The 24,401-nt window shown below is 45.1% G+C and overlaps 1 protein-coding gene across 1 annotated transcript; it reads right to left on the bottom strand.

Annotated features, from left to right (window-relative positions):
- Nucleotides 1-6: 6 nt before the first annotated feature.
- LOC102655392 (MDS1 and EVI1 complex locus protein EVI1-A-like) lies at nt 7-22,954 on the bottom strand. Its single transcript, XM_006563879.3, has 2 exons — nt 21,724-22,954; nt 7-5,483 (listed from the first exon to the last, which is right to left on the bottom strand). Exon 2 carries the CDS (start codon nt 5,428-5,430, stop codon nt 4,048-4,050), a length of 1,383 nt encoding a protein of 460 aa, XP_006563942.2. The 5' UTR covers nt 5,431-5,483; nt 21,724-22,954; the 3' UTR covers nt 7-4,047.
- Between the last annotated feature and the right edge of the window lie 1,447 nt (nt 22,955-24,401).

The raw sequence follows: 24,401 nt of genomic DNA, 5'->3' as shown, positions 1-24,401 counted from the left end.
TCTGTCTTTTTTTTTTTTTTTTTTCTTTTTGTACGACGCTTCTTCCTCCGGTCTCGTAACAACAAGCTGTCGTAATTTGAATCAGACCGCTGACCCGTCCAGTGAAATCACGCGTGCAAACTGGAACGAGATGAGATCGAAAAAGCGAGCGGACGTGCCGTGATTTCGCGGATAGATCCCTCCCCGAGAAATTTCGCGGCTTTTTTTTTTTTCTACCATGGAACTCGTGGTCGACGAATTCGCTTAGCACGAGGATAATATTTTTCCACTAAATCGAATCGATTATGTAACGCTATTGGCGTTGTATAACATAATTCTTATGCCGATACTCAATATTTTCTTACTTTTAACGTATCATTCAACTTCTGATACATGTGTGTAATCACATTTATTTAAAAATCGATAGCAAATATTTCAAATAACTATGATGTAAAAAAGTTGTTCAATTTTCGTTCATATTACAAAAGAAAAAAATGTAATATATTGGCATAAGAGTTGAAAATCGATTGCTGAAAATGAAACGAATGCAAAGACGTTATTTCAAGGAGTAACATCGGCAATGGGAACGACGAGCCGAAGCCAGCCTGAGAATTTCGGTCGAAGAATACCTACATTCGGTCGCGGATCGACGACTGGCGTGGTAGGTGGCGAAGGAAACCGATTTCCAAGCCTTGAGATTTCGATCGATCTTTCTCTTTTCTCATTCACCTCGTTCGTCCACCGTTCTCTCTCTCCTCATCACGGATACAGAAGAACGGCCGGGGCTCCTCTCGTTCCTTCTCTCCGGGCGTGTAGCCTCTCCGTTGAGCTCCGTTTCATGGATGTCGAGGCTCTCTCGCTCTCCGGCGTGGCTCCTTTATTGCGTTTCACTTTCGCGATGAGTTTGCCCGTCCGATCGGGGCGTGGCAAAAGTGTAACGCAACAACAGAGGTCCGAGGCCATCGGATCGTATATGCGTGAGGCAAGAAAAACAGGGCCTGCCATCCTCCTCCCGAGCGTTGCTTCTCGCGTATCGCCACGCTCGAGGAGAGAGAATATCTACTGGATGCTTAGTCACACCTCGGGCCACGTCCTCGTAACGGTGTTGCATCGGTCTCCTTACGAAATCGGCTCGCTCTTAAAATGGATTTTGTGTGGACGCGTAGTCGCCGCCATATTGGATCCTCCGGCTACACGATAACGAGTGTATCGATGCAACGAAATAAACGCCTCTCTCTCTCTTTCACGAATTGCGCATTCTCTCCTGGATGCTGCAGACATACGATTTGATTCGAGATTTTGATTGAAATTTTGTGTCATTTCATTGCCGATTTCTTCCATTATTCGAGTAGTTCGGCTATTTATCTTGTCATTATCAAATATTAATTCGTATTGCAAGTTATATTTTTATAAGGCAAGCATTTAATTTGAATTAATTTCACGTGTCATGGCAAAGCGATGTTTCGATCTTTCTTTCGTTCCATTTTTTCTATATAGCAGATTTTTTATTCGCCTCTATCGAGAATAGAGGCGATCCGCGTTTCATCTAACCGGCTGCTCCTGTAATTTAGAAAATCGCCGACATTCCAAATTAGAAAGCGCAAATCGGTTTCTCACGCGTCACCGATCAGACCTCCTTGGACCAATCTTCCTCTCGACGAATATCCTCTCTCGGTGTATCGCGAATTTCTTCTGGGAGAGGAGACGCCCAGATTCTCTCCCCATTTCGGCCGCACAATCGATCGGATTCACCAAGGTCAAGATGATCTCCTGACCGCGTGATGCCATCCTGCAACTCTGCACCTGCGCTACTTGCGGTGAATGTCTCTCTCTCTATATATATATATATACACGGTAGAAAGTATAAAATAAATCGCCGGTGGTCGATTCGATATACTCCCTTTCGCTTTTACCTTTTGCCTAATTTGCGTCCTTCGATTTCTTTTTTTCTTCTCCTCCTTTATTCAAATACCTTCTTCTCAATCGATAATTTTTCGTCTCGATTTCTTTGGTACAATTTGATAATCCCATTACATCGCCGAGTGAATCCAATTCTCAGTTCGTTGCTCGACGCGAAATTTCATTCAATCGAGGATCAATCCAACTTTCCATCCGAGATGGGTCTCTCCTAGGTAGCCAATTACGAATCGTCCACGTAACCACGTCGAACGGTGCCAATTTAACGAGCTATCCGAACGATTCGCGTTTCCTTTCGTCGTGCCGATCTAAATCAGATCGATAATTAATCGAAACCGCTTACTCCCAAGGTCGAAGCGCCACCCGTACCGCACTCGCGCCGATTAGAAAGTGGCGGATTCTCGCGTGGCGGAAGATCGATCGAATCGTTTCGCCCCGGGGAACAGTTTTCAGCGACCATCGACAGGAAACGAGAGGGATTGCGCATGAGAGATCACGAGCATCTTTATCCGTGTTCCATTCCGTTCTTTTCTGCTAATCGTCCGCAACAGGAAACCGCTTTTCCTGCGTGCTTTCCCACCGCGTTCGAACGCGACCGCTTATACCCGAGATTCGTCCTTTGAACGATCCATTTCTCTCCACTTCTTCTAGGATCTATCGATGAAACTTTTTAATCGTTTTCAATTTTTTCAAATACTTTTCGGTATTTAATTTTCGAATATTTGATTTCAACTTTTCCAATTTTTCCAAGTTTTTTTTTTATTTTGGTTTTCTTTAATTCTTTATTATTCTTTCTAATTTTCGCATCGATTTTTCATTCGTGTATCGATATTGCCAATAGTGAATTTTTAAGATTGAATTGAAGCCAGGATAATTGGCTTTTCTAATGATCGCTTGCCTTCGCGGAAATCATTTCTTCGAAGCTACTACGAGGATATCGCGGACTTCCTCAAAGATGAATTTAATGGCTCGTGTCGCAAAGTTTCCTTCCGGCCGAGGACGATTTCGTGGCAGCCGATTAACAAACCCGCAGATCCGCCCATCGATTTCTATTTTATTGTCTGTCGCCGGTGGATCGGCGATCGGTATCGTGGATCGGGATCGAGGCGATGGAGTGGTTGACATTCACTTTCTAGGTCGTAAAATCGCTAACCGTCGTTTTCAGCTATCCTTTCCATCCGGAACGTATTTATTTGGACGTTTATTTGGACTTTTCTCCTGCTTTTTTTTCCCTCCCCTCCTCCTCCCTTCTTCCTCCTCCACGATTTTGCTTCCTTGGCGAAACGATCCAATAAGATGACGATGATGAAACGATTCTTTCTTTTGCTTTGTTCTTTATTATTTCTTTTTTTCTTTTTAACGGCTCGACGAGAAAAGAGATGAAGACGATAAAAATATTCAATTTGACAATTCGCGCTAATTATCGTTAATTCTCCGTGTCTTTTGTTATTGTAAGCGATAAAAATTGATCCTCGAACTACGGAGATTGGAATGGAGAATATCTTTAAAGAATCCGAATTGGATAAAATTAATTGGACGAAAATTAATTTACGAACAACGATCGGTTTCACGCGTTTTATTAGGCATGTAAATTAATTTTCCGTTCAAAGAAGTCTTATAACTTTTATTTATAGATCGTGACACTGTTGAATTTATTATAAAAAGAAAAAAAAGCATTTTGTTTTTGTAATAAAAAATTCATTTACATGCCTAATTAATCCGTAATCAACACGCACGCTGACGTGTAACAATATTAAAATATCCGCTTCTGGTTTGCTAGATCTAACCTCGTTTAATCGTAATAGTAAACTTTGCATTGCAAATACTTTTTAGGCACATTTTTTTCTAAGGCACCTCTTTTGACTAAAGTCGAACAACTCGAATACCACGAGACATCGTAAATATAAATTTCATTGGGAAACGAATTCAGAAGAAAAAAAAAAAAAATAAATTCATATTCATTTCATCTTTGCGAGCGAAAATTCTATCTCTTCTCGTAAAAGAAAAAAAAGAAAAAAAAAAAAGAAAAAGAAAAAGAAAAATTGGATCCACGTTCATGAAAAAAAAACTTCTCGAAGAAGAAGCGCATCGATCTCTCCACTTAACCTTAATAAAAATCATTCATCGAACGTACGATCACGATTCCCTGACTCAAGTGTTGTTTCCAGGTGACAGGGGAGGCGAATTGACATCCCGTTGCTCCTCCTGGACGCTCTCGGGCCTGCTCGCGGTGCTGCTCGACCTCGAGCTCAGATTGTCCCTGTCGCTGAAGTAGGAAGAATCGCCTCTTTTCTCCTCCAACTGGAGCTGTTGCTTGTCGTTCCTGAACTCGTCCCCTCCGTGGCCCAACAAACCGGGGAAATAAGGTATCCCCTGCCTCTGGGAAGTGATCTTTCCCATGAAGCTGCGAATCTCCTCGAAATAAGACTCGTCCGCCCTCGGCAACTGGCCGTGATACCTCGATCTCACCTCGTCGAGTATCGTCGGCCCATCTGCGTCGTGCTTCTTCAAGTGTCTGTCCAAATTGGTCTGCTGCCCGAAACACCGTTCGCACAGGGGGCATTTGAACGGTTTCTCCTTGTTGTGAATATTCCTCACGTGGCGTTGCAAATTGCTCGAGATGCTGAAGCTCCTCTCGCAGTACTTGCACTTGTACGGTTGCTCGCCCGTGTGAGTCCTCAGGTGCCGCGTCAGATTGGCCGATCTGGGGAACACTTTACCGCAGAACTTGCACGAGTATCTGTCCTTCGGCTTGAGGCCAGCTTGCACGCTGATCGAATACGGCGGAATAGCGGACGCTTGCTGTTGTTGTTGTTGTTGTTGTTGTTGGTGCTGGTGTTGCTGTTGCTGAGTCGCGTGACTTTGTTGGGGCGGTTGGTGTTGCTGGCCGGCCGAGGAGGGGCTTGGAACCCTCGGCTGGGAGGAAACGGAGGACGCGGAGGACGTGGTGGAAGAGAATCTGTTGGGCGGTAACGGGACCATGGTGGGCAAAGCTCGCACCTGGATCTTGGGCAGGTCGGGGACCGACGAGGTGTGATGATGGGAGCGGTACATGGCCTCGAGGACCAACGGGTGAACGGTGTGGTGCTGGGGGAACAGCACCGTGTGATAGGGGAGGCCTCCACCGCCCAAACTGTTCTGGTTCAGCACCTCGATCTCGTTCTGGTTCTCGTCCGTTAATCTCTCCTTCTTGTGATCGACGCGGAGATCCAGGGGCTCGCAGTCGAGATCCTCCTGGTGGTGAGATTGGGGCGGCCTCGCGGCTGGGCTCATGTGTGGCTGCTGCTGCTGCTGCCTGTGCTGTTGCTGGTTGGTGGGGCTGGACAGGCCCCGGCCGTGGCCGTGGCTCAGGTCGTACGGCAATTCCTCCACGTCCGGGACGCGGACGCTCAGTGGGTAGATGCTAGCTTGCTTCGGGCTTATGTGGCCCGGCATTTTTCTCGGGCTCGAGTCTTTCTCCCGCATGGCTGGAGGATACTTCGGGTCGTGCAACAATGTTGGGGGCAGGGGGATGTTACCGAGATATCCGCTCATCACACCCGCTTCTATCACCCTCGGCTTTGCTCCTGCTCGTCGCTCCGGATGATCTGAAAAATTTCAAGTTGTTTTTTTTTCTTTTTCCTTAACCTTCACGTTTCGATTCTACTACATATTCGAACGTGTATATGTAATATATTATTAATTGCTGAAAGAAAAGTCGGGAGAATTTGACGGAACGTCGTTAACAAGATCAAGAGTGAAGACTCAAACGCTCGCACGAGCGGTGACGCACGAGTGGTGATTTCAATGCCAGAATAGAACAAAACATTTGTTCCCGTTAAAAAGTTTGATATTTTCAACGATAATGATAATAGCAAGTGGAATCAAAGTCGAAGCATTTCTCAATAGGATTAAGCGATTTATATAATATTAACGGGAAATCGAGTTTCCCTATGGAGGAACCTCTCGCTAATTCAAGAACTCCTTTCACAGCCGGTGTCGTTTCCCGCAAGTCGATCCAGTTACCGAACAACCTAATCCTCAGCTGAGTTCGCTCGGTTCCAACGAAAGAGAAATCCACTCGTGACAGGGTTGGAGGAGCGTGATTGGTGGGGAGGAGTTGCCATTCCTCGGCGCAAGAACCCGCAATGCTCTAAGCGTAAAAGCGGAGCAGGAGCAAAAAGCTTGCGAGTTCCGACAATAGTGAAAAGCGTTAATTACACGAGCGCGCGTACGTGTGTACGCGCGCGTGTTTGTGTTTGTGACGGAGAGGAGCGTCCGGTTGGAATCGAAAGTGCGTAGAAACACTGGAAGGAACACCGTTGCGACCGATGATCCAGAACGGTCGAACGGTTTTCGTCCGTTAAGATCCCATCGTTGCGTGCAAAAAACGAGATAAATTCCTCGCCGGGAAAACGGTTCTCCTCTCCTTCGAGCTTCTTTAATAACACTCCTAGCCTTTATTACCGGAATTACAGCGAGAAAGCCGCCAATTCTGAATTCCAACAATAAAAGGTGGCCGCTGGCCGTTCTCTCCTCTCCTTCTCCTTCCGTCGAACACGGAATCGATATATATATAGATATATATATACACAAGCAACGTGTCATTCGTTTAGATGTCGTTGATTAAGCCTGATTTACATATCGTACTTTCCCTTGTTCCCATCCGGAGACAGGAGAAAGAGATTTTTCTACGTAAAGGCCGATCTACACCGCGATTGTTCGCCCATGAACGTTACGTATTCCCTACTACGCGCCTGAATTATTTTCGCAAATAATTCAGTATCATAACCCTTCTTTTTTTTTTTTATCGAATTAGATACGGTACAAATTCTACGTGTACATAAATATTGTATATATATATATATATATGGATACTGTTGGCGGGTTTTAACGTGTGTCAATGTAACGACTATCCACAGAGGCGCACGTAACGCGCTACCAACAATAAGATCTCGAGATAACGCGATCTTAATGGCGCGTTTTACGAGGCTCTCGGTAGTTAATTCGAATAGTTTGACAGGCTCGTTGTTGGTTTAACGACGTTGTTGGTGGAATCGAGAGGACGAGTTCGCTCCCTTCGAACATTTCCTCCCAACTTGATCGGGGATTCGGGACGGATGGTGATTTCTCGGAATTTCGTTTCCTTTTCCCCCGCTCCCCCGAGGAGGGAGCGGTTCATCTCTCCTCCTTTCTGCCGGAGAAGTTTCTCCCGCTGGCCTGAAGTAGAAGAGACCGACTTGTTCGAGTAAGTGAGTAATGTCCCCGGGAAACGGTAGCCGGCTCCGTGGAACGCCGCTCGTAATAAGAAGAAGAATAAGAAAAGGCGGGGCACGATCCGCGATCCTTAAAGACTGACATCTGTTACGTGAATCAAGCGGTCGAGATCGGCTCGAGATCCACATGCCACGATCCAGTTTTCGGTTTCTAGAAAGTCGGGATGAGCCGGGCGTGGTGCCGTCCCTCTTCTCCCCTCGGTCACCCTCCCCCCCTCGCTGTCGTCCTTGCCGGTATGATTTCTCTCCCGACATTCACCTACGTGCACCATAAGTGCGCCTCCAGGGCCGCACTCACGCGTTCCTCTCTCAATCGAGCTATATATTCTTTCGAAAGGAATTCCGATTCGATTTTTCATACCTTTTTTTCTCTTTCTCGCAGATATTCGAGATATTCGAAAATTTCATTTCGTACCTCGATATCGATTCGATATATTATGTTTTAATTATGAATGTGTCGTGCGGGAAGGAATCGAGATTTTCTCGTTTGATCGTTTTTCGCAATTGAAGAATACTTGCGCGAATAAAGGCAAGTCGTTAATTAATTTAATTGATCCGCGTCTGTTTCCGTTCTATCTGGAGATCTTGGAGAGTCGAATGCGTCCCTGCGGCGTGGTAAATACCGTTGGTGGAACGCGTATAACCGATCGCCACTTGTTACCCGTGGACGGACCACGTCCCTGGCCGGGTTGTCAGGCACCAGGGAAGATTTCAATCGTTTCTTTTTGTGTGACGCAAGTCTCTCCTCTTTTTCTTTTCTTTTTTTTTTCTTTTTTGGGTCGAAGAAGAAACAGCGAGGAACAGAGAGGGAAAAAAAGAACGAACGTGGTGTACTGTCGCGGGGCATTCAAATTCGACGAGCCATTTTTATTTCTTATTTCTCTGCGCGATTAATTGCCGCACGTGTTTCCCCCTTCGACAAATGCTGCGCGTTTCTCGATGCCTTATATAATTGATCGTTTCTTTATTTTTTCTTTTTCTTTTTTTTTTTTTTGCTAATTTGCAGAGTTTCCTTTCGAGGATAATTTTTCTTTGTTTCTCCCTACAAAAAAGGATCGTTCTTGCAAACGAGTCTCTCGTTTCAACTTCTTTCTTTTTAGTCGAGGAAGAATAAAGAAATAAAGATACTTTGTCTCTTTCTTCAATCGTTCTGACGATTTTCTTCTTTTGTCTAGGCTTTTTCGAGGAAGAAGAGGAACAAACAGATTCTTCCTTCTCCATTTTATTATCTATTTCTTTTCCTCTTCGCGTTTTCCATCTTGATCCACCATTCATTCATCCGAGAAAGGAAGACAAGAGAGAGAAATAACAAAAGGATCAAGTATTTTATACAATTAATTCTTCTTCTCAAACTCCTGCCTTCGACTTCCTCTCAAGCGCCTTTTTCGAAATTTCGTACGATCTCGATCCTCGAACCACGTCCCCCGTGGTTCCAGTCAAAAAAGTGGACGAGAGGGGTGAAGGGCAGGGGATAACAAGAAGAAGAAGAAGAAGAAGAAAAATCCTCGGTGTCCTTCCAAAGGTGTCTCCTTGCTGCGAGGCCATCGATCGTCTCTGCCGATAACGAGGCCAAGAGGTGCCGGCATTTAATTACGGCGCCTGGCCCCTTCCTTTAAGCACCGCCACCGTCCAAGATAAAGTAGCGAGGGATACTTAAATTCAAAATTTTTGGGGGGGCAATTTTCGGCCGAGGATCGATCCCGCTCTTCTTGGATGGATCCTCTCCTCCTGTCAACGGGCGTGTTAATTGCCCCTGCAGACGGGAAGAACGCCGCTCTGCCCCTATAACGTTGTAATTACCTCCGCTCGTGAAATCCGTGCATATACGAACACGGTGCCGATCGAAAGTGACGATAAAGCCTCGATCGAGAAATCGCGGGAAAATTTCGCTTCGAAACCCTTCGTTAATTGTCCCCCCGGGAGTGGCCCGCGATCGTCTCGTTCGAGAACGTTGAAACATAAATCCAGGATCGTCTCAATCTGCGTTAAATCAAATATTCTTTTAATCGATCTATTACTTAATTTTATCACGTTCTTTATTCTTTCTCTCGTAAGTTTTAAACTCTCTCGAATCGTTGTCGATCGATATTTCATTTTGAATTTTGAAAAATTAGCGATCGAGGGGAAGGGGATTTAAAAAAGTGGAATCGAAAGATTGTCGTGGAGAATTTTGTTCAAGGGAGGGAGAATAAAGGAGGAATAGAAGGTGCGGTGAAAGGTGGTAAAACGATATACATAAGAGCGAGCACGGAGGAGTTCGGTTTCCTCCGCTTCTTAATCGTTTTCAATGTTACTTTCATCCGGGCTGACAACCGAACACCGTTCATTATTCATCGAGCTTCGCGTTTCGCGGCGCTTGCGCCGTCCGCGCTGGCAGAATTAATTTGTCGACAACATTTCGACGTCGTGCGTTGCTCGGCCACGACGCCATGCGTGCAACGCCGATAATCCGGCGAGTATTATTTATGATTTCGCCTCGACGACATAAAAGCTTCGAAGTTGTTCCCTGTGTCGGCTCGATCTCGCCCACGCGTTCCTCGCTGGTTACCAACCTTGTCCCTTGTGTCGTGGCCGCGCCGTACGGTACGAGGTATGAAACAAAGGGAAAGGAGGACGACAATGTTGCATTTCGTTTCGTGGCTTTCGAACAAGCCTCTACTCTCTTTTTTTTCCCCCTCTTCTTTTTTCTCTTTCTTTTTTTCTTAATTACTCCGTCGTTGCGCAATCCCGAACGATTTGCATCATAAATCGACGGATGATTACGTCGATCGTTATGTAAACTTAGATCCAATTATCTAAGTATCGAAATTGCATCGATGATTTCGAACGAGATTTAAATCCATTTCGATAAACTTCCAAATTTTAGAAATGTCTTTATGTAAGAGAACTCTCTTTCCCCGCAACACTTGAGAGCTTGGAGAGCTTAAATCGATGAAAGGATGAAAAGTTGTTCGGGTTAAATAGTCACGATTAATTTACTAGTAAATTGGTCCATGCCTCTAGAAAGTGGTATCCGCAATAGAAACTGTCCGTTCCTGATTAGACTGGCCCTCTTCTACTTATTTACGTCGTGTCTGTCGAATGCGGTTTTTTCCTTCTTATTTTCATCTCGCTCTCGCGAAATGGACGAGTAGACGTGGCTCGTTTCGATCGTTAAAATTATTCGTCTCTCAATTTATTAGATTCGATTCAATTTTATACGACGAGGAGGGGAATTTTGCAAATGTTAAAAAGAAATATTGTTCGAATTGATGAACACGAATTGTGAAACTCGAGCTTCTTGCGATTGAGGAGAGAGAGAGAGAGAAAAAAAGAACGAAAGGAGAAGTGACTCGATTTTTATACGACGAGGAGGGGAATTTTGTGAGAAATAACAAATTGTTAAAAAGAAATATTGTTCGAATTGATGAACACGAATTGTGAAACTCGAGCTTCTTGCGATTGAGGAGAGAGAGAGAGAAAAAAAGAACGAAAGGAGAAGTGACTCGATTTTTATACGACGAGGAGGGGAATTTTGCGAGAAATAACAAATTGTTAAAAAGAAATATTGTTCGAATTCATGAACACGAATTGTGAAACTCGAGCTTCTTGCGATTGAGGAGAGAGAGAGAGAGAAAAAAAGAACGAAAGGAGAAGTGACTCGATTTTTATTGTTCCACTTCTTTGGAAACGTTTCCATAACCGCGCCGCGTTAACCTTATCGGTTTCTCTCCATTCGGATCGCGATGAATGGAGTTTAAAGGAGCCCCGGTTTCCGCTACTCGTACAAACGATTCTGACCCTAATAGGTATTCGCCCATTAGGATCGAGGGGAGACAATGCCGTCAGGCGATGACTGCAATCCCGCTTCCAAGGAAGCAACGTATCATCCGTGAATCCTCCTCCGTCCGCTTCTCGGTTAAATGACGGGTTGGTTTCACGTTGTTGAATTTCAAACACTTTCGAATCTACATTTCAATTCGAGTCTACATTGATATAAAATCCGCTCAACTCGTATTTAAATGGAACCCGATGTAGAAAGCAGAGGGAATCAGAGATGTAACCGTTTCGTAGATGGAGAACATTTGGGAGGAAAGTTGTAATCGGATGGAGTGTACGAGATAGATGATCGTTTCTCTGTAAGCAGTCGATGCTTGAATTCAAAAATCGTTTGTATTTTCAAAGAATTTTCAAAGATGCTTCGTTCCATTTCGATCAATCGAATAATTATTCCGTGCAAGATCCCAGAGGTTAATTATTCTCTTCAAAAGTATCGAATTGTTTTTACTTTACCCGATCGTTAAAGAAATTTTAAGTTAAAGGTCCACTTTCCTTGCCCATTTAGAAATAATAGATGTTTACGAAAAGGAACGTGGCAAATGGATCCCGCACAATTTCTCTCGCTTACTTATTCGGCTTAATTTGTTCGGCCAACTTAACTTAGCGATCGAGTGAAACTAATTCTCGTGCAAGACGGTTACAGGAGCAAAATCCTCTCTTCAACTAGGAAGCTACGACGATGAAGCGATTCGAGGAGTTCGATGACAAGGATTAACAACCTCTCAAGTAACGCGACAGATTAATCGGCCCGATCGATTCCTCGTAGTGATTATTTCTCGCTCGATGTTTCGATGCAAAGATATCTCAGAAATTATAATTAAATATTTCGATGGAAGAAGATAACCGATTCGGTGGTTTTCTCCGTTCAGATGAATGGTCAACGATCGCGGATGTTTCCTCGTTAAATCTAAACTATCGCCGCGCCTCTGGAATTTCGCCTTGCACTCTCACCGCTGCTGCGAATTCCGCGTTATTCGTTGATTCAACGCGTTGGAAACGGAGACAAAAACGGAGAGAAGTTATGCAAAAAAAGAAAGTGCAAAGCACGCGACGAAAATAAGCGGAAAAGATTGAGCGAGATGAGAGATAATAATTTGCTGATCGATCGTAATCGATTAATTATTAATTGCTATAAAGTAATAAAAAAAACATTCAAGTAAAAAAAGAAACACTCAAGAAAGAAAGAAATGGAAGGTGCGCTGGGAGGAAAAATTTTAATTTTAATTTGTTGCTTGTAGGAAAAAAAGCTATATCCTTCTTCTAGTCACTTTCTCGCGGAGGTTTCGAGGCAAAACTAGCTAATTGTTCGAAGTTAGACAAATATTTCCAGCCCCGGCGGAAGAAGATTATGCCATTTATAGACGTTAGATCGAGGGCTTGACAATGGCCGGCTGAGAATTTTTCTCACAGATACCGTGCAACGCGTTTAGACCCCCGTCTGGTAAAACCATTTGTCTGCAAATTGCACGATAACCGAGCGCGGAAAAGAGAGGAAGAAAGAAAAGAAGGAAGTGACTTGGCTTCAAAATCGTTAATAATAATTATAATTTGTCGATAACGAATCTTTTTCCAACGGAGCTTCTTCGAATCGAAAAAAATAATCTTCTCCTCCTCTATAATTTTTAACATTTAAATATATACATATATATATATATATATTTATATAAAATCTATGTATGTCAACAAGATTATTGCGCGTGTCAACCATACGGAGCTCGAATACCTCACAGGCAGCTAAGATTTCGCAAAAGTCTGGCGACGCTTAAGCGGCGAGAGGTGTCGAAAGAAGCGGCTCCCTTCTCGATCCGCTATCGGAAAAATTGTTCGAAGCGTTGCGTTTCCAGGGAAGTGAGCCGGCGAAGAGAAAGGCGCGGCAATCCGCGGGAGGAAAGGTTCCTCGAAACAAAGACGTCAAACGAGACTCGAGAAGATCATCTTCCTCTCTTTTATCGTCGTTTCAACTTGATCCGCTCGAGAATGCCCTCTGGCGGATATCCGAGATTGCAAAATCGAGTATCGAATCGATACTTCTCTCTCTCTCTGCTCGACCTGTTTCTTTCCCTCTCCTCTCCCCCCTCTTACCGTTTATTAGCAATCAAATTATAACGCTGTTAGACACGAGTGTGTCTAATGGATTAGAAACTCCCTCTTCGAGGTATTATTAATGGGCGAGATGTCGAGTATGCGTGGCCTGGTACTCAATCGCTCCACCTGGTGGTCGGTTTTGTAATTACGCGTCGAAAGTGTACCGGCCAGCGTGTTACTGTTTACTTCTTTCTTTTTTCTTTCTTTCTTTTTTTTTTTTTTTTTGCTAACGACTACCTGTTCGATGATTAGTCGATCTAAGAAAGTTGTTATCGATTACGTACGTGGTTTAACTACATAGTTTTACTACGTCGATCGGGGACCAAGGATAAATAAATGAAGAAATTCTTCGAAACAAATAAAGCGTATATGTTTCTATCCGACGAATCAAAGTTCGTTGACACTGGACAATGGAAATTCATATATTCGACAAGGATGAAAGAAGAAGAAAAGAAACGGAGAAAGAGAATTCCAGGTTTCAGATGGAAGGTGTGGATAAGGGAAGAGGCCGAAATGTACGGATTACATAATTCGACGATTTCGAATCGACTTGGATCTCCCGCCTGAAGAGAGATACCTAAAAATCGTATCGAATCCTCTCCCCTCCGATGATCCAATGATAAACGAATTGTGATTTTAAAAGGAGTGAAATCTATGGCAAATGAGAAACCTACCACGACACTAAGTAAAGAAAATAGCGAGGAACGCCCGTGAAGATCAACGACCCAACTTGTAATTCAATTCGACGCGTTAGAAAGTGAGTTTTAATTAATACGGCCGATATCAGGGTACAGCACAGTTTCAATGGTAAGCCTGAACAAGATGCGGTGTAGCAAGAAACTGTCGGAACTTGTAATTAAAGTTCGACGAATACGAATCGAGCGTTGTCGTTGCGCAATCTCGATCTCAAATTCAAACGGTATTCCTTCCTCGACTTATATATATATATATATATTAACGCGATTCGTTCCACAGATTCGATCGTTCCATCCTCGTTTCTTTCTCTTTTTCACCGAGTTTCACATCTCATTGCGCGGGATTCGACTTCCTTCCGTCACACGGAATGTCGAATGATGAGACGAGAGGGAGAAGCGGAGAGAGAGAAACGGTGGCAGGGAGGAGGAAACGGATGGGCCGGGAGAAAGGGGGTCGGGATGGTTGACTAACAAACGATCATTTCGTTCCGTGGCGCGTGAATATTTCATGAGGAGCGACGAACGACGATCGAGAGGCGACGGGAGGGATTTCGAGATAACGATCGGAGGAGGTAAACGAGGGAGGGGAGGGGACGCGCGAGAAAGGGTGTCGAAAAAACGGCGTTGAACCGGGACGGGAGGGAGGGAGGGATGAGGGAGAATCGAAGAAGAGGAGGGAAATTCTATGAAAATCTATTCGTGATTTGGTGGCCGATCGTTGTATACATTTTCGTTTGGCTATTTGGGCCGGGTCGGAGATAGATTACCAAGTTTCCACGAAGCGGCTCCGATGTTGTATCGCATCCGTGGTTTCTTCTTGGTTTACGCAGTCGTAATTCGCCATTTTTTCACTCGTTTCTTCTGGATCAACTTGGGAGAGGAAAAATCGCGGCGAGGCGAGACGCCTCTCTCAAATTCGCCCTCGTCTCTGCGTAAATGAGCGGCTTGAAAAATGAGACGTTTATTGGAGGTCGCGCGTTGGACTTGGATCGTTTCACGGTTGAGAATTCTAGGAAACTTTTGGGATACCTTAATGGGGCACGCGATCCTACGAAATGATCGGTTATGAAGAATCTACCCTATTGTTTCACCCGAACCGAGAATGGTACTTTCGCGGCCTTTCAAGGCCAACGGTAGCCGATCATTTGTCCGAATGACCGTGAATTAAGGAATCGTCGAGGAGAGAATCATTTTGAAAAGTTTTCTCGACCTTTGAAAACCTCGTCAATCCTGTGAAAAAGAACTTAATGAGTCACGTCGTGAGTGACTCGTCGCGAGAGAAGACGTGGTGGTTTCGCGCGTAACCTTGGCTCGTCCAGAGTAAATCGACGCACGTGCGTCCGATCGTCGGCCAAACAGCTGCGAATCCAAACAGTCGCGAAGAGGTGGCTTTCAATGGATCTTGATACGTAGATGGAGAAAGAATCGTCTAATCGAGATAAGTAACCATAACCTTTGTTTAAAAAAGAATCGAAACAATCTCTTCCGTGTCCCGAGAGGAGATAAAAAAAAGATTGTACGAAAACGGTACGATACTTTCGAAGTAATTTTCGAATCGCTCTGTTCCATCTGATTGGAATCTGCCGCTAAAAAGGATTCTCCTTGGCTCGAAACGAAAATTGTTAACGAAGCCGCGAGTTGTACTCGTTATTCCCGAAGCGAACACAATGAACTTGATCCCATCGATAGTCACGGAAAGGACGCGGCCGATTCATAGTCCGTCCTAGAGTCAAGGTACGCTGGACCATAACCGCTTAGGAGGCTGCCCCGTTTCTTCAGTCATCCTTACTATCCGAACATGGTTATCCATGCATGATTAATCGAACGGACCAAATTGGGACCAGAGAGCTGTGGACAACAACGAGGAAGGAACAAAAGGGAAGAAGAGGAACGCGATTCGATCGAATAATCTTTGGAGAGAGAGCTGGAAAGAGGTCGTCCAGGAATGCGCAAGGACAGCGCTATATTCTCATCCATAAAGAGAGACATTTTTACCCCCGATGGATCCTATCCTATATTTCTGCGAACAATTCTGTTCTGAGATCGAGCAATCGGATACATGATGTATTCCTTCCTTCAATTCCATTCCAAAATCGGCTCTAATGCCTAGTGGCTCAATGGACAGATTCACCGAAATTCCAGCCAAGCATTAAATCACCATCTCGTCTCGAAACTTTTATCACGCGGCATTATCTCAAGTGTTGGAAGGGGAAGCTCGATTGACGTACAATATACCAGATTCGGGGAACGAACGAAGGAAGCGTAATTTACGAGGCGTGGGCCTCGTTAAGAGCCTCGAGGTGAAATCGGGTCCGCGTAATGTAATTAATACGAGGCCGGTTTAACGGCCGTATTTCGCTTCATATCGAGCCGCGTAATTAATTACGTATACGGGCGGCGGAGGTTTAACTTTTTAAATTTCGTCTCTTTCGGAGGAGGCTTTTTACGCCGGGTATTAATCGCCGCGATTTTTTCCCAACTTTTTTTTTTTTTTTCAGGCCTCGAACGAGCTCCAAGCTACCTCGGGATCGTCTTTACCGAGCGAAAAGCAGGCAAGGACGGGGATCTCGATGCGCTCGATCGAGTTCGTTTCCACGTTCGACCGATTTCCCTTTCGAAACAGCCCGTTCGAGCTGTGATTCGGAGGAGGGTGGGCGAGGTCGAGTTTCCTCCGCTTTATCTGCTGCTTCCATCTGCTGGCGGATCGTTTCGCTTAAATCCAAAAATCGCGCGCTCGTGTTGATGTCTGACAATTGCGTTGCATAAAAAAGGAACGCTACGTGATCTCATCGAACGATCTTTTCCTACAGTTCGTTTCGATAATTAAACCAGTTTTACGAATTTTTCCTTCTCCCTCGCTTATCTCCACGATCTGCACGAGATTCGTGAAAAAAAGGAAAATGTGTTGTCTCAATTGAAAGGTGATTCTTTCGTTTTCATTCTTCGTATATATCTTTCATATTGCATTGAATTAACATAATCGAAGTGTTTCTTAAAAAGCATCAAATTATCCAATTAAGAATCTTCACTCAAATCTTAATTAGGATAATTGTAAAAATTATTTTCTTATCTTTCCTTATCAAATCTCGCATACGTACGTAAATAATTCGTAAGAAATCGGTGATAAATTGCGAGAAAGCTTATTCCAGAAAACGAATATTCTTCAGACGACGTTGACGAGGAATGGAGGGATCGCTTCAAGAGGCGACTGGATTTTTCCCGGATGACGAAAGTGGGCGTTCGCTCGTCTACGATAGGTGGGATCGCACCGCGACGGCAATGAGCTTAACAATGGCATTGCGGTACTGCTCGAATTTAATTTGAAAGAGGAGAGGTGTCCATTGTGCGTGCGTGTGTACGCGCGCGCGTGTATAAATAGACGAGGTCGGTGCGCGTGCCCACGCATGCCAGCTTTACGCCACCGAGCATCCCTCTATCTTCCTCTCTCTCTCTCGGGTCGAATTTACATTTACAACCGTGTACGCGCGTCCCCCGGAGAGGAAGAGAGAAGGGACGAAATAAATTCTCGTTAAATGCGATTCTCTGTCGCCTCCATTTCGCGATTTTTAATCTTATAAGCGCTTCAACTGGTTTTTGTTATACTCGATCCCTCCATTTTCTTTAATATCCGAGCGAAATTGGAAAATCACGCGGTGTATTAATCCCATCTTTTTATCGTTTTTGGTAATATATATTCCATCTTTTGGGAAGAGAGTTGAAGAGAGTTGAAGCTTTTTAAGAGATTTCTATTATCTCTACAGGAATCTTAGATATATACAGTCAAGTTTTTTTAACTTTGAATGAACCTAAATTTTGTAAAGCACATTGATATAAATTCTGATAGTGAATCAATGATCACACGCAGCAAGAATCAAAACATTTCACTTGACAAATTTGTCCATTCTTTTTACTTTTCGAAATTTCAGAAGTTGCAGAGGAATTATTCGAAAAGAGACAGAGTTGAAAAAAGCTACGTTCTGAAGATGTGTAGAGTTTGTGTAGATGTTTGATGATTAGTGAAACAGATGTTTTGGAAGGAGAGGTTTCGTGACAATTTCGACGAGATAACGGATATTAACGTAACACGATGACAGGCCGGCCAGGCCACGGGAGACACCGTTCACCGTATTGTCGTTCAGGAACCGTTTTATTGCCGTTTGCGCCAGTCCACAGCCGAGGATCTCTCGCTCTGACGAGGACATTGTTCGAACCTCTGGGAGACTCTCATGATTGTCGTGCTTTCTATTCTCGTAATAGTGGCCGTATTCAAATAAACGTCGGTACACGTTTACGCATCGCGATCGTTGGGCAATCGAGGAAAAAGAAAAAAAAAAGAAAAAAGAAAAAGAAAAAAAAAAGGAGGAAGCGACTCTATTCCGCCCAACCTCGCTCCACGATTGACACATACACGTTTCGTTCCTCGACTTTTCTTCTTTTTTTTTCCTTCCTCCCTGGTTCACGTGATTATTTATCATCGTCATCTATTATCTCTTCAAGCGATGATGTTCGATAAAATTGATGTCGTGTTACGCATCGAGAAGATTCTCAACGCTTGTAATCTTTCGTTTGCAAGAACACATGCATGGGGAAACGAGTCGCGGGAATTTATCTTGCTTCGAAACAATGCGAATGGAATGTATTTGGTTCAACTGGCGTACTAGCGATGGGATCAAGTTCAATATTGTATATTCAAATTGACTAGAGATATTCCTCCTTATTATTCGAAATGTGTTTTAATCGATAGAATTAATTTATTCACACACTTTGGAATTTGCTCATTGCGAAAATTCGTATTTCGAAATATATTTAAGCATTCGAGATTATCAAGAGATCATCGAAATTATCGTTCCAAAACTTACAATCCTATAAATAATCTTCTTGAAAGAAAGTTTCATACTTCATCCCATTACTGCCATTACACAGAAATCTACTCGAAGGAGGAATTTTATATCCCCTCCGAATACGAATGAAAATCCATCGGGACCTAACCTAACCTAATCTAACCCGGTTGCAACGCCGTCACACCTCCTTGCCTCCCGATACTTGCCTTCACGTTTCACGCCGATCCCATCGTTATCGATCTACAGAGCGTTAATTGTACCGACCGTCTATGCAAATTAACGGGGGCTTACTCGCGGGGAGGGAAAAAGTGGTGGTTGAATTATTACGCAGATAGAGGAGACGCGGCCCGCGAGGAATCGCTAATGGCGCTGAGGGATCGATCCGTGGAACCGTGGTCGAAAAAAATAAAGGAGAAATAAAATAAGAGAGAGGAGGAAGGCAGATCCTATTGGTTTCGCGCGACCGTTAACGGTCTTGTCGGTCTATTTCGATCGGCGTGGCCCCTGCAACAAAAATCGAGGCGCCTCGCCGCTGGCTTTACCCGTGTTATCAATTAACTGTTAACGTTGCTGCACACACCGCGGAACCGTAAGTGGCCTGGCTGCGTGCGCTATCGAAGCGGCGGCCTCTTTCTCTATGAATAATGTATCTCGGTTCGGGGAATTCGTGGCATTTAATCATTGAATCGTTAAGAAACGGACTGACGACCGGACTCGAGCAGATTTATAACGTCAGCCCAGCAGAGTATTCCTGCACCGTCATGAGAATCGTTGGTGATGCGGCCGTTTCAATTTTCGCATCGTTTCTCGTTCGAACTGAATCGAATGACACTCGTTGCGCGCTTCGTTGAAGGATGAAGGATGGAGAAAATGATTTATCCAGGTAGAGTGGTTGATTGTAAGAAGAAAAGGAATTTTTGAGAAGAGAAAAGAATCGATACGGAATTAATTATAATATTCACGGATTGGTATATTTCTGTATTGGTTAATGGATGAGATAATTCCTTAGGAACGCGATATATAAATTTTATTACGGATAATATGCGTTGTTTAAGCGCTGTCGCTCTTGTTATCGATTGTTATAAATATTCGCTTGTATTAAGATGATATAAGATGGTCCATATACGATAAAGATGAGGAAGCGAGACTGGAAACGAGATTCACGAGGATAATGGACAATAAAATAAATTAACAAGTCGTTTCATTAATGAACCGGAAAATTCATCGCGAATATTTATTATTCTCCAGCAGTTGTTAACTGCTTCGATGTAATCAACTGAGCTAAAGGATACGTTTCTAGTTTTCTTTGAATAAGTACATAAATAATATAGTTATGGTAATATAATAATCAGACGAGAGATAATTATTTCTATAGTTGTTTATATATCTCACCACCAATAATCTTATATCTCTAAATTTTCTATTTACAAATTAAATGTTATGTAAATTTTAATAATTGATTAATACTCGCAGCAAACTTGTTTAACGTCGCAAAATGCTATAATAGTATTGCATAAATTGTAATAATAATAGTAGCTTCCTCTAATTAGTAAACGGATTATTGGAATTTTATGATTTCGAAATTGATACCTCTCTGATATTTTTACGGCTCGAAATTTCCATGCGAATAATTTGATTTTTAGACGCATCCCTACGAACAAAACTAATAAAAATAATTATTCTAATTTCAGATTGTATCGAATAAGGCAAAGGAAAAAGACGATGAAACGAACACTTGCCTAAAAAGAGAAGAAAATTCAGCAAAATAAAGCAATTCATTTCGATATGAAACCTCAGGGAAGCTTCACGAGAATCCATTTCGAAAAGGTTCCGAATCTATCCGAGTCAGCCTATAAATAATCGACTGATATCCACCGCGGATAAATTCCAGAAATTTTCGCGTAAATCGAGCGATCACCTTGCGCGGAGGTTATCTTGGGGATCCTTGGAATGGGCGCAGCCCGCCAGTCCTACGCCGCGTAAATTTATGAACGAGGAAACGGCGTGGATCGCGGCGAGGAGCATAGGTTTCCTCGGTCGTGTCTCCACCGTTGAGCGGCAGAACGAACCGTTCGGTGATATAAGGACGAGCGTGGGCGACGCTCGCTTTTCAAGCGCGGATCGCAAGCGCGACTTCGAAACTGGTTCCAAGCGAATTAGACGGCCGCGAGGTACCCTCCTCCTCCACCTCCTCCACCTCCTCCTCCTCCTCCGCGCAGAGGTGAAACTGCTCGTCGCCGCTGGTGCGTTACGGAAAACGATCTATGGACCCATTCGTTACTCCTCCTCCCTCTCTTTTTTATCCGCCCGTCCCGGTGAGAGATGGACCGATTTCTTCCGTTCGTAATTCCTCTCGGATATAAATTCTACACTTTGTGAGAGGGATTTGATTTAATTCGTCGTGGCAGGCCCCCATCGTTAACCAGGATTTCGCATTCGAACTTGGAAAGACGTATCGTCGTAGCAGAGGATAAAGAGGGAACGTGAGGAAACGCGAGGGTATTGAACTGAAATTTTAATTTCACGATGATTCGTTGTCAACTGACGTGTCATCGAATGAATTTTTGTATCAACAATTTGGAAAGTGTTGTTATCCGTCTTTTGATTTTTTTAAGATTTAAATTGAGAAGGAGATATTTTCATTTTCGCGAATGAAATTTTGTAGCAAAGAGGATTTCGTAGAAGAACGAAACTGACCTATCGAAAGAACGAAGTCGAATCTATCTTCAACGAAAGGATTATTCGTTAATTTTCTATCAAGAATATATAGATCAAAGGATATTCTCTCGAAACGATTGCCAGCAAAATCTCAGGAGTACGAACCAAGATTTGGTCGACTGCTCTACATCTACGTCCTTAAATACTACTTATCTCGAAACGACCCAAAATCGAACGATTGAAGTTAAAATAATTCCCTTCCCTTTCCCTCCAAAAAAACGAATAATGGAAAGATCGCAGGAGTACGGATCGAGGTTTGATCGACCGCATATAAGAGAGCCAGAGATATCCCGATCAATTTCAATCTCTGCTCTCCTCGATTCACGGGGACGGGCCTCATAAATATTCAAAAGGCGGCAGGTGAACCCTCGGACCCTTTGCAACGGAACAACGAAGGAAGACAAATAGATTTACCTTATGCGTCATTCCATGACCTTGAAGCCGAGATAGGATAGCTGGCTGCACTTCCGGTTCAATTTCTCACTTTTCCACCTGTCCCCGTTTTCCCGATTCTTCTTTTTTCCCTTTCTCCTTATCCTTTTCCTTTCCTTTCTTTTCCTTTCCTTTCCTTCCTTTTTCTTTTTCGTCAAACTCTTTTCCGCGTTCCACGATGCATGTAAACAGTTCGAATTGCGCGTTCACCACGGGAGAGAAAAGAGAAGATAGTCAGTCGGTCGAAGGGAGGAACAGAAGAAGAAGAAGGTGGAAGAAAACGAAGAGGGGAAACGGTATATATATATATACGTAGAGAGAGAGAGAAAGAGAGAGAGAGGGCACACCTGGTTTTTCAACAACGGCACACTAATCCCCGCACTCTCAGAGCACTTCTTCTTCTTCTTCTTCTTCTTCTTCCACTTGATTCTTCAATCGACGAGATATCTACGAGTATCCAGATCGAAACGTCCGATCGAACATGTTGAAAACACGAGTCTCCGCGACGACGAATCGGAAACGATTCTCCGTTACAAGAGGCCGTGCCTCGTGGCGGCGGCGGTGGCGGTGGCGGCGACGGCGACGACCACGTGTTCGACCGACAGACACCTTCCCTCGCTCTCTTTCGCCGCGCGTCACGCGGCCCACGTTTTTCGGCGCGGTTTCTTTCCAAATCCTTTCAACCGGTCACCGTGATCGACGCCGCGTTTCGTTATCCTCGATATCATACGACGTGTCGAATTGAAAAAAATTATCCCACAATTATCCTTCTTCCTCGCTGACTAGAGAGAGAGAGAGAGGGAGAGAGAGAGCGAGAGGGAGAGAGGCAAAGAGAGAGATATCTGCCGAGTCCCCCGTTGTCAGCCGATCTTCATCAGACGATCTTTATATCATCGATGTTCGCGCCTCTCTGTAATCCGGCCGACGATCGTTCGTCCTTTATGTTATCCTGATAACGGCCGTGGATGGGCTGTGTCCCGCGCGTTCTTGCCTGCCGATCGCGCGCGCGCGTGTGGATCGCGTGGTGGATGTGGTGTCGACAGGGCAGCCGAGTCCTGACTGCTCGGGGTCCCTCGGTCGGAGAGCGATCGGAGAAACGGAAGGAGCGAAACCACGTTGCTCAGCACCGTCCGGCGATCGTTTGGTGCTCCTTGTCCAGGTCCTCTCTCGAGGCGTGTGATATCCCCCCTCCCTCCCCCTGTCGGATCGCCTCGTGGACGAAGCGGAATATCAGCGAGCGCTCTCGGAGGAGATTCGTGAGACGCGGCTCGCTGCGAGCCGTGGCGCTCCGGCGTGGCGGGTGACGGGGAGAGTCGTGGCATGGCGTGGCGCGCGGCGAGACGAGACGATTCTCGAGAGGAGGGGGAGGAGGAGGAGGAGGAGGAGGAGGAGGTGGAGGAGGAGGAGGAGGCTGTGTGTACGGTGGTGAGTAAGCCGAGAGTATATTCAACACCGGTATATCGGTGAGTAAAGCTGCGTGGCGCGAGTTGCGGAGGAGAGGAGGGCAGGGAGCGAGCGAGCGAGCGCGGCGTGGTCGCGAGCGATCGGAGTGGCGAGCGGAGAGACACGGGCGAGACACGGTGCCAGGGGGAGGAAAAAGAAGCGGTGGAAGGAAGAGGGAGAGAGAGAGAAAGAGAGGAAAGTAGACCAAGTCGGTGGGATGGAGCGAGAGGAGGGCAGGCGGTGGAAGCGAGACGGGATCGCGAGGAGAGCGCACGCACGCACACAAAGAGGAGAACGGTGAGCCGTGGTGGATTGGGCGGGGAGAGCGAAGCCGTAGGTTGGCGGCGGGTAGGTTGGTAAGTAGGTAGGTAGGTAGGTAGGTGAAGCACGAGGAACACACACGGTGGACGGTTCGCCTGTGTCGTTGTTGCGGGTAGTCTGGGTGGATCGTGGATGGAGGATCCGCGCTCCAGGTAGGAAAAGGTGTGCGCGGAGTAAAGGATAGCGCGGCAAGGAGCTCCCCCTGCGTGTTTAACCGTGAGAGACGTCGGGAAGGTAAGTGCTCTCCTCTCTTTCAGCCAAGGAGAGTAGCAGCAGCACCACGCCGGCACGCGACCTGCCCTCTCCCACCCCCTTCTTTTCTCGCTCTCCCGATCTCCCTCTCTTTCTCTCCCTCTTTCTCCCCGATCCTTCCTCGTCGATCGTTCCTTCCTTTTGCCGCCCCTCCTCCTTCTAACGCTCCTCGATCTCCACCGCCTGTTTCCTCTACCGGCGGCTTCCTCGCCAACACGCTCTCTCTCTCTCTCTTTCTTTCTCTATTCCCCTCTCTCCTCGGATCGAAGTGCCGCTCGAAGGGATTATCGCGAGTGAGACGGAGACGGTGCTCTAGGTAGTAGACGTAGCGTGTGCATCGGTGCACCACTCCTACCACCAGGTGGACACGCCGGAATCCTCCCACCGAGACGCGAGCTCTCGCGTACGCGAGAGAGGAGAAAGAGAGAAAGAAGTCGAGAGGAGCCGGGTGTAACGTTCTCGCTATCTCCTCTCTGTCGTTAATCGCGGTGTAACCTCTCTCGGCCAGCTAATTCACCTTTGTAACTGTACCGACATCCCACCGAGATCGCTCTTCGTGGATCATTAGTTCCTCGTTTTTTTCCCTTCCTCCTTCTCCCCCCTCTTTACCATCGAGCGAGGCGATCTTCTTCGTTTCATTCCTC

This window comes from Apis mellifera, linkage group LG3 (genome assembly GCF_003254395.2).
Source record: "Apis mellifera strain DH4 linkage group LG3, Amel_HAv3.1, whole genome shotgun sequence".
Classification (NCBI taxonomy): domain Eukaryota; kingdom Metazoa; phylum Arthropoda; class Insecta; order Hymenoptera; family Apidae; genus Apis; species Apis mellifera.
This window is presented reverse-complemented; position numbering and strand designations above follow the sequence as displayed.